The 9,729-nt window shown below is 56.1% G+C and overlaps 1 protein-coding gene across 1 annotated transcript; it reads right to left on the reverse strand.

Annotated features, from left to right (window-relative positions):
• Positions 1-326: 326 nt before the first annotated feature.
• On the reverse strand, positions 327-9,004 carry NRN1 (neuritin 1). The gene is made up of 3 exons (XM_067751909.1): positions 8,766-9,004; positions 4,513-4,657; positions 327-1,498 (listed from the first exon to the last, which is right to left on the reverse strand). The coding sequence occupies exons 1-3, from the start codon at positions 8,818-8,820 to the stop codon at positions 1,270-1,272; spliced, it is 429 nt and encodes a 142-aa protein (XP_067608010.1). The 5' UTR covers positions 8,821-9,004; the 3' UTR covers positions 327-1,269.
• Positions 9,005-9,729: the final 725 nt, after the last annotated feature.

Raw genomic sequence — 9,729 nt, forward strand, 5'->3', positions numbered from 1 at the left:
TTCGGAGCCGGTCGTTGAGGCTCCGACCCGCGTGGGTGTGCGTGTGCGTTCTCAGCTGCGCGCAAGCCCAGTGTCCCCAGACCTCACCTAGAAAGGATCCTTGCCGTTTACTTATTTAAAATATAACCTCCTCTTTCTCCTAAGTAAACACAATTTCAGGGACGTGGCAAGGTGTCCTGGTGGAGGAGGGTCTGCTTGAAGACGGTAGGTTAGCAGGTGGCTTGTGAACAGGTGAACTGATCACCCGGCATCCTGTGTCCCTTCAGGTAACCCCGAGAGCTCGGCCAAGAAAGCAGGCTTGGGGCAGGAAACAGACGACACCCCCATTTCAAACAATAACTTTTATTTTATACTTCTCTATACTTTGTAGCAAATTTTTTTTTGCTGAATTTAATTTATAATAAACTTTTTAAATTACATCTCTCTTTTTTTTTAAAATCAAGGCTCTTTTATGTCAAAATCTTTTTTTAACTATATTTTAGATTAACATTTAACATCCCCCCCCCCCCCGTGATCTATACCATTGGATATTCAGGTATTACTGTATGTGTAACAGCTAAAACAAGAGGGAAACTCAAGGCAGTGGACTTGGAAAGGTGCATCAACACGAGCAGGTAAAGCTTAACCTCTCAGTGATTTCAGCAGCGTTTTTTTTCTGGCAGCCTGTACCTCTAACCCGAGGTTTCCTCAACCCCTTTCCTCTCTCCCTCCTAGCCTTAAAACACAAGGCCAACAACCCGTCCTTTCACTTTTCTCGAGGAGAAATGTGCAGTGGAAATGATCAAAACAAGATACTGTGTTAGAAAGACGTGAGTGTGAATTATTCACGAGATGCTTCTCTCTTCAATTCATTCCCCTGGCCTTCTCCTCTCCTCTCTTTCCTATTAGGAGGAGCCCGTAATTTGTCATGTATTAACATGATTAATATAGTAGGCGGCCCAGGGCCGTTCCTGAGATTCTTGTGCCAAAAAATAAAAATTAAAAAAATGGGGTGGGTTTGCCGTTTTCGTATTTCTGTGGGAAGACGGACTGAAGCTGAGGTCCGATGTTGGCTGTGCTTGCTTTGCTCACTGATCGGTAACATTTGGCAAATAAAACACAAAAAAACAAACGAAATCAAAAAGAGAACCAGGATTTCCCACAATCCTATGAGTGTTGTCAGCATCACAGAGAATCACAACGTCCCCAAAGAACGAATGGATCTTCCTCTCGATTTCCGGGAGCATGGCGTGAGTGTGTGTGGGCGCGCGGGGGAAGCCGGTCCCGCGCTCAGAAGGGAAGCCAGGTCGCTAGAGCTGCCAAGAGGGACGCCAGGAGCACGGAGAGCGCCGGAAGCAGGGACCCCGCCGCCCCGTTGCCGCTGCCGCAGAGTTCGAATAAGCTGCCTTGGATGTTGAGATTTTTGGATTCTTTTCTCAGTTTATCCCACATATCTTTCGCCCCTTCCTGGCAATCCGTAAGGGCTGTGACCGTGCAGCTGTGGAAATCCTCCCAGTATCTGGCGAGGAACAGAACAAAACAGAAGCGGGTTCACTTTGGGCGCGGGAAGGACCCCGGGCCTGCGCCCCGGGCAAACCTCCCGGCGCCCCCCTCCGACCTCCTCTCCGCCGGCCCGGCGCCGGGCGGGGCCCGGTGGGCGCTCCCGGGACCTCCGCGCAGCCTGGATGCCGCTGACCCAGGTGGAGGCCGCCCCTTCCCTCTCTGGTTCCGCGGCCCGGCAGCCGGGCCGCGCCCGCTGCGCCGCGCTGGCACCTCGGCCTGCGCAAACAGATTGCTGGGCCTCCGCGGGCAAAGCTAGGAAAACAGTGCTAAGCCTCGCAAGCTGCCGCCCATTAATGCCTCCTGGCTTGCAAGCGGGTTGCTTGCTCGGAGCACGGCCCTCCCCTCCGGGCTTCCCGCTTTCTCCTCCGCCCGCCCCTTCTGTCTCCCTCCCTCCCTCTCCACGCCGCCGCGCACTCTCCCCGTGGCCTTCATTCTCCTCCGCTCCTCCTTTTGTCTCCCGCTTTCCCCTTCGCCTTCTTCCCTCTCCCCTTCTTTGTCTTCCTCCTTTTCCCTCCCCTCGGTTTTCCTCTGTTCCGTTCCTCACTTCCCCCTACTCGCTTGCTTCGGTCCTCCGTGGCCCCTCGCCTTGCTCTCCACGCCCCCCCCGGCTCTGATTCGCTCCGGAGACTGCGGCCTGCCTCTCCCCTCCACGGGGTCGGTGAGTGTCAGCGCCCGGGCCCCCGGGGTTGGCTTCCTGGCCTCCTCCAGCTTCCTCAAACCCCAGAGCTCCGGCCCTGCCCTTTCCCCTCTCCCGAGGCTTCTTCGTGGCCCTGGACCTCCGCGGCCTTCGGGGTGTATTGCCAGCACCCCCAGGCCCGGGCTCCTGGGCCGGCGCGGTGCCCGCCGCTGCCAGCCTTCGAGGGACCCTACTCCCAGCCCTCCCCTCTCTCCTCTTCCCGGAGCCCCGCGCGGTACTCAGCCACTCGCTCCTCCTGGGCTCGGTTCCGAGCCCCGCCCCACAACCTTCAGCCAACTTGTCCTTTTTTTTTTTTTTTTATTGTCCCCCTTTCTTCTGAAAACCCAAAATAGATCTCGAGACTAAATATCATTCCAACCCGTGATCGATTCCTGGGGCGCTGTCTCCTTTCGGGGCTGGGTCGATCAGTGAGCCTCGGTAACTCTGGGCGGGCTCCCACTTCGCCCGGGCCCTTAGCGCCAGGTCACCAGGGAGGGCCCTCCACGAAATGTGGTTGTTATTTTCTCCCCTCTCTCCTTTCTGCTCACTAGCCCGGACTGTAAGCACGATTTATCCTGGTTTCCACTCCCACCCCATCTTCTGGCTGACAGTCAAGTTATAAATGCTTGTTGGACGGCCTTGAGCAATGGCTGTTTTCTAATGACCTCCGTGAGTCTCTGATTTATGAGGACTGGGGGGCCTGGGGTGCAGGGCTTCCAGGTTCCTCAATTTGTAATAAATACTGAGATTTAGAGAAACCGAGAGGCGGCAGGACAGCTCTCTGCATAATTACACCTCCCAAAGGATGTCTAAATCTCTCCTTTCCTCATGCATGCCCAGATGGGGACAGGGCCTTCCTGGAAGAGAGACATGGTGGAAGATGACAGAATCCAGGTGGCACTGAGAAGAGGTGGGCTTCAGTGCCACCAACAGCGTGGGAGCCTTGACCCAGCTGTGGCTGCCACCTCTGAGAGGGGCCCGCCTCATTTCCATTTTCCAGGACGAAAGTCCTGCTAAAAAATTAAAATAGCTTTGGAATAACCAAGTTCTGGCAAGTGATGGAGGATTTGAGAGCTGATCCGTATTTAGCCTCTTGTCCATCGTTATAGGTACATTTCTTACCTATCATCAGACACTTAGGATTAAAGTAGGTGGGTGTGCATCCCAGACCCAGCCTTTTGTCCCTTTCCTGATAGGAAAGTAGCAGCCACTTAGCCGCTGTGGCTTCTGGTGGCCACCAGGGTATTTAAGACTGTGTAGCAAAATTAAGGATGGTGCAGAAGATGGCCACTCCAACCTATGGGAAACAAAGAACACCTTTTGCCTTGGCTTTATTGGAAGGACCATTATGGGGGTGGGGAGGTTCACAACTATTTTTGAAAAATGAAGTAGCAGTGTGTGTGCATGTGTATTGCAGAAGATGGGAGTATTTCTAAGGTCTGCAGCAGCTAAAATGCAGCTGGTCCACCACAGTAGGGCTCTGCTACCCTCATTTGCCAGTGGGAGCTGTGCTTTCCAGCCAAGCTCTGGAAAAAACGCCACTGGGCCTGTCCATGAACTCCCTCCTGGCCTGGCCTGGGGACACCTTGCAGACAGAGGAGGGAGGGGGGAAGCAAGAAAGGTAACTACTCTAAAGCTCCGAATTGGCTACCAACTCCGCAGAAGTGATCACTGGACATTTGGGACATGCTCCTCTTGGGCAAAGTCATTGGCACAAAACAAAATATTCTTTCAGTCTCTCTCCTAGAAAGAGGAAGAGGGATCTGCACTCCCTTGCTGCTCGCGAATTTTCTTGGCGGGCACCGGAGGGGAGTTTTATTAGAGGAAGTGGACAAAATAGGGGAGTGCCTTTCCTTTTAAGCGAACCTAGTAGAACTACCAAAAACGCCCCTCAAACCAAACCAACCGTTCTTCAGGAAGTGCTCATTCGCGCAGCAGGAAAGGGAGACGAAGACGGCCTCAAAGCGCAGCGAGGAACTGCCAGCTGCTCTCCAAACCCTCGTCCCCGGTTCCAGCGCGTGGATTGCGCGCGCCTCTGTGCGCGCGGGTCAGGCTGCGGAGGGTGGGACTGGGCCCGGCGGAAAGGATCATCCTCTGCCCATCCCAGGCCACAGGGTCCCCTTGGGCGGGGCAGGCCCCGGCAAAGGCCTGAGGGTGGGAGCCAGAAGGTGAGAAGGCGCGGATTCGCACTGGTGCCAAATACAGACCGCCGGCGGGAGGCGGGGCGCCCTCCCACCTCCGCAGCGCCCCACCCCCCCCGAAAGGAAACCTCGAGGGCCAGAGAGAACACTTACGTGCACACGGTCTTGATGTTGGTCTTGTCATCCAGGCCCTGCGGGTAGTTGGCCATGCTGTCGCCCAGCTTGAGCAAACAGTCCGAAAAGCCCTTAAAGACCGCATCGCACTTGCCCGCTGCTCTCACGGCCTGCACCAGGTACGCTGCGGGGAGGAGGGAACACCGGTCAGCAGGACCGCGACGCCGCCCCGCAGCCCGACGGCCCGCCCGCCTGGGCCCGGCGCGCCTCACCCCGTCCAGCGGTGTCCACTAGCGCCCGGGCTCGGGGAGCGCCAGGTCCAAAGGTGAATGAACGGTTTGGCCCGAGAACGAGCGACCCGCACCCAACTGCGCGTCTTCTGCGGATGGCCGGTGCGTGAGCGGTGTGGACAGGGGAGGCGAGGCCCTTCCTATTGTTCTACTCCCTCCCGCATCTGGCTCCATCTCTTTTTCTGTTTCCATCGCCCCCTCTTCTCACCTCCCCCGCCTCTTTTATTTCTCTCTTTCTCCTCACTCCCTCCTTCGTTTCCCAACGTTTCCCAGCGAGCCCGTCAAGGGTCTCCAAGTGAGATCTTCCCTTTCTGAGGTGACGGAGGGGGTCCGAAAGCACAGCGCGGGGGCGAGGAAGGGGCTGGGAGGCGGCAGAGCCGGGGGCCGGGAGCCGAACCGAGCGCCACGTCGGGCGAAGAAGCCTCGGGCTCGGCGGGCGCTCAGCAAACACTGCTGAATGAACAAACTAATAAAGTCGCTGGAAGCTACCAGCAGCCACCGACATGGATTGTTTCACTCTAAGACTGACTGTCTACCATGCAGTGTGCGTTCCTAGTGAGGTCCTCGCTCCCCGACCCCGAGAGACTGGGCGAGGGGACGAGTGGTCTGGGGCAGTCGCGGCCCGGCAGAGTCAGGATGTGTCTGAGCTAATGACCCCGGGTCACCTCCGCGGAGGCCAAACCCGTGAGGCCGGCCCCTTGCTTCCTTCCGCCTCTATCCGCGGCTCGGCTCCCCTGGAAAGACCGGCCACCACTCCCGCCAGCGGGAGGTGGGGGGGTGAGACCCTTCCTCGCCAGGCCCCAGCAGTGCGTCTCAGGGCCCAGATGGCTGCCGCCAGGGGCTCTCGGCCTCCAGCTCCGGGCTCTCTCCAGAGGGGACCGGGATCGCAGTCTGGGCGGTGGGAGGAGGTGAAGGAGAAGGGGTGGGGGAGGAAGAAACCCCGGCCGCACCGAGGCCCTCGCTCCTGGTCTCAGGTCGGCCAGACCCCGCGGCTCCAGGCGGCCGGCGCGCTGCCGTGGCCATTTCTCTCCTTCCCAAGGCCCACGAACTGGGCTAAAGATTCCGAGACGAGCGGCCAAAAGCACCCGGGACGCCAGGAGGGCGCGCATGAAGCGCAGATCTGCGCTGCTGGGGCGAGAGGAGGGGAGAGAAGGGGCGAATCTTCTCGGAATGGAATTCGGCCTCCAGTGCCTGGACCCAGAGCGCCGGGCCCTTCCCGGCAGTGTTCAGGGCGCCGCGGCTCGCGTGTGGGTGTCTCCGGGGAGGACCTCACCACCCCAAGCCGCCGGTGCCCAGAGCCGGGCCAGAAGCAGGCGAGCGGGAAGGTGACCGAAGCTGCAGAGGCCTCCGAGAGCGCACCGTTTGCAAATTGCTGCAGGAAGAGCTGGGCGGGACTTGCGCTTTCTAATCCGGAACGGGAAGCTCTGGGGAAGGGACTCGACCTCGGCTCGGGCAGATACGTAAACCGTTATCTATCTCCCGGTCCCCCTACGAAACAGTAAGAGCCCTTGCGACTGCAAGTGTCAGCTAGAACACTGAATAAACGAATCTTTGTTCCAACAGAACGCGGTCCCGATGAATTCAACCCTGCGCGGCGCCCTCTATAATCCGTACCACAGATGCTGCTTTGCAGCGAGGAAACGAAATAAAATACAGTCCATCCTCCCTCCCGCCCTGGCACCCGGCCTCTCCTTACCCCTTACCTCCACCCCCAAGACTCGGTGGTGAAAAAGTTGACCCTAAGATGCATTGACACTATGTTAAAGGAGAATTGGGGTTCGCCGGGGTGGGGGGCGCGGGAAGCGTTCCTGTCGCGTTATCTTTCCAGGGGCTGCTGGAGGAGAAGACATGTCACAGCGCGCATGTGTGTGTGTGCGCGCTCGTGTAAAATAAGAAGTCGTGAAAATTCCTGTTTTTTTTTTTTGCAACTGTGACTCCGCGGTCTCTGGCTGGCTGGGGAGGCCGGGGGCTTGCGCGCGGGAAGTGTTTCGCAGGCTCACGCCTCCGGGCAGGGGGCAGCCGGCGCGACCCTGTCCGTCCTTCTTGAACCCTCGTTCAGCGAGGCTCGGGCGAGCGACCCAGGCTACTTCCCCGTTCTCTGCGGTGTCCGCGTCTTGTGCCTTTTCCTTCCGTTCATTCATTCGTTCGACCTCTCATTCATTCCAAACTTCCTCCCGCCTAGCCTTCATTTGCCTTCACCACCCCTCCACCTTCCCGTCCCTGCCCCACCCCCCGCTTTTCTTGCCAAATGTCAGTGATTTGGGACAGTTCCCAGCTGGGAATTAATAAAGATCGAGGCTCTGGTGCGGGAAAGGGCAGACATTCGGGAACAAGTATACTCCATTGCAATTCCACAGCCAACAAATGGTCATTTTCGGGCCGAGGTTACTGTGTTCCAAGCGTATTTCGCATACACAATCGCTGTCTTTTTTTTTTTTAACCCCATCCATAGTAAGGTTATTTCCTACCGGGAAAGCAGATTACAATCCCTATATCAAAAACAACTGCTGTCTCCTGCTCTCTAAAAATCTGCAGGCTAACTGCAAAAGCCACATCCAGTTATTTCCAAGATTTAAGGGATTTGCTGCAATCAGAAATGTTCTTTATTTATTGCAGCTCTTTGCACTAATGTCAAAGATTCAAAACAGCCAGATTCAAAACAGCAAATCGTTTCTTAGAATTAAAGGCAACGTCAACATCCTGCATCCACACATTCTAAAGCCCCTACAATGTTCATGCAAAAAAACCAGATACTCAGAATCATGTCAAATGCATACAAAACCCACTGCAAAGAATCCATTTTAATATGCAGATAACTCCAAAGCCTGTTTCCCCCACATTTCTCGTGAAGAAAAATGTTATGCATTTCATCTCCTGCCCCAAATCGATTCCCTAAAGCCCCTCCACCCCCCGCAATACTGCAAGGATTTGTCTGCAAAGAATGCTACAGCCTGAAGTGATAGGCACCAACAATTCCCTCGTCTCCAGAAAACCCGTTTGAAGAGTTTCTATTTTTTCTCTTGTCCGTTCTATTAATAATCTGCTTCACTTTCACTTTTAGGCCACATTAATTAATGCTCTGACCCGCATCAGGGATGGGGGTTTTCTAGCGCTCCCTTCCATAATGCCTTCTTCATTTTGGATGAAAAAATGTGAACTTTTAAACAACGACAGTGTAGCTAGGACTCAAGATTCCTTAACATAAAATGGGGACTGTATAAACCCACCCGTAATCAGTCCCAAACAAACAAAAATAACAGGCACCCAACACGACATATTGCAAACACTTCTTAACCCCTTCTTATAGAGAAAATACTGATGCCTATGTGGAAAGGAACAGGCAAATGAGCATAGAAAATTATATCCACATATATTTAGCTGAACTCAAGCTCCTCAATGATAAGCATATTAAAAGATGTACTCTGGGGTTCCCTATCATTCTCAGTTTGCCCCCCAGCCCGGTCTGCGTTGCCCGGTATCAATGCTGCAGCTAGGATACTGGGGCTGGGGGGGGGGGCGGGCGGGAGGATGACAAAGTTCTAAATGCTGCAGTCTGAACCCCAGAATATCTTTGCTTTCTGCACATAAACTTTCCAGTTGTAGCTGCCTAGCCATCTTGTTCCTGCATTCACCTTTTGACCCTTAAAAATAATACCTTGCAGTATCGCAGAGACCAGTGCATTTCCCCAGAGCGCACCAAACCTGGTGAACCCAAGAGAGGGGAGCAAAAACGGACGTGCGCTTTGGAAAAAGGGGGAAAACCCCTCCAGAAAACGCCAGCCGCACACATTTCCTGGCGAACGTTTGGAGTCTCTCTCCCCCCCCCCTTTTTTTAGGAAAACCAACCCGGGACGCGCGAGTCCCTTGGATCCCATGTCCCACCCCTGGAGGTTTGCCGCCTTCTCCGCACCCCAGGGCGGCCGCGGGCCAGTCGGTTCCTTTGGGCACCTCGGCCCCGGCCGTCCGCCGTACCTCCGCGAGCCCGGCTCGCCGGCCACTTACCTATTTGCACCGCGAGGATCAGTGAAATATATCTGCCGTTCAACTTAAGTCCCATCCTACGTTTAGTCAAACCATTTGCGACCGCAGACCTTTAAATAGTTAGTTTAGAGAACGCGGGGGGAAGCTGAAAGATAGGCATTGCCAACAAGTTCCAGGAGCGACGGAGACTTTATGCACGGGGAAGGCAGAGGGAGGAGAGAGAGAGAGGGAGCGAGGAAGAGAGAGGGAGAGGGGGAGGTGCTGGGAATGGTTCACTCCATTAGGAGGGGCGGAGGAAGTACAGCCTCACGCCCACGAGCAGGCCTGACGTGGGGGATGACACGGAATGATTCTTTTTCAAAAAAAATAAAGACACCTTGGTAGAGAATCGCCATTTATAGTCATCAGAAGCTCGAATTAATCAGTTATCTCCAATTAATGTGCGATCCGAACGAATTCTCGCCTCTCGGAGGTGACCATTTCCCCAGCCCCGCGGCCGCCCACCCCCCGCCCCCCTCCTTCTCGCTGTTCCCGGGCCCCCAACCCCGCCCCCTCTCTGCGCAGGACCGGGGCTCCCTCTCCCCGCCCCGCCCGGAGCCGGGGAGTCCTGGCGCGCCCACTCGATTGTTTCAACCTGCTCCCCCTTCCTCCACCAGCAACTCGGCGAATCCAGCCTCCTCCCTACGTTGCAGCGGGGTTTAAAGCAGCGAGAGCGGGAGAGGGAAGAACTGCTCAGCCGGCCCCGTTAATTCGACAGGCCCCTGGGCCGCCTGCCCCGCTGCACTGGCCTACTCTCTTCCTCCAACCCTGCAGCTGCACTCGGGGCACAACCTGGAGCGCGTGAGCACACACACACACTCACGCCCGCGAGCCGAGGGGAGCGCCCCAGACCCTCCCGCACACACGGCACGGGAGCGCGCGCACACGCCCAGGCCCGCGGGGTTTAATCTGCACACGCGGGGGCCCTGAAATATACACCTCGCGT

The sequence above is a fragment of the Pseudorca crassidens genome, chromosome 10, assembly GCF_039906515.1.
Source record: "Pseudorca crassidens isolate mPseCra1 chromosome 10, mPseCra1.hap1, whole genome shotgun sequence".
Classification (NCBI taxonomy): Eukaryota; Metazoa; Chordata; class Mammalia; order Artiodactyla; family Delphinidae; genus Pseudorca; species Pseudorca crassidens.

Coding starts and splice junctions, on each gene's coding strand:
- NRN1 (XM_067751909.1), bottom strand. CDS start 8,820: ATGGGACTTAAGTTGAACGGCAGATATATTTCACTGATCCTCGCGGTG. Junction 4,658..8,765: donor GATCCTCGCGGTGCAAATAG/GTAAGTGGCCGG, acceptor TCCTCCCCGCAG/CGTACCTGGTGCAGGCCGTG. Junction 1,499..4,512: donor AACATCAAGACCGTGTGCAC/GTAAGTGTTCTC, acceptor GTTCCTCGCCAG/ATACTGGGAGGATTTCCACA.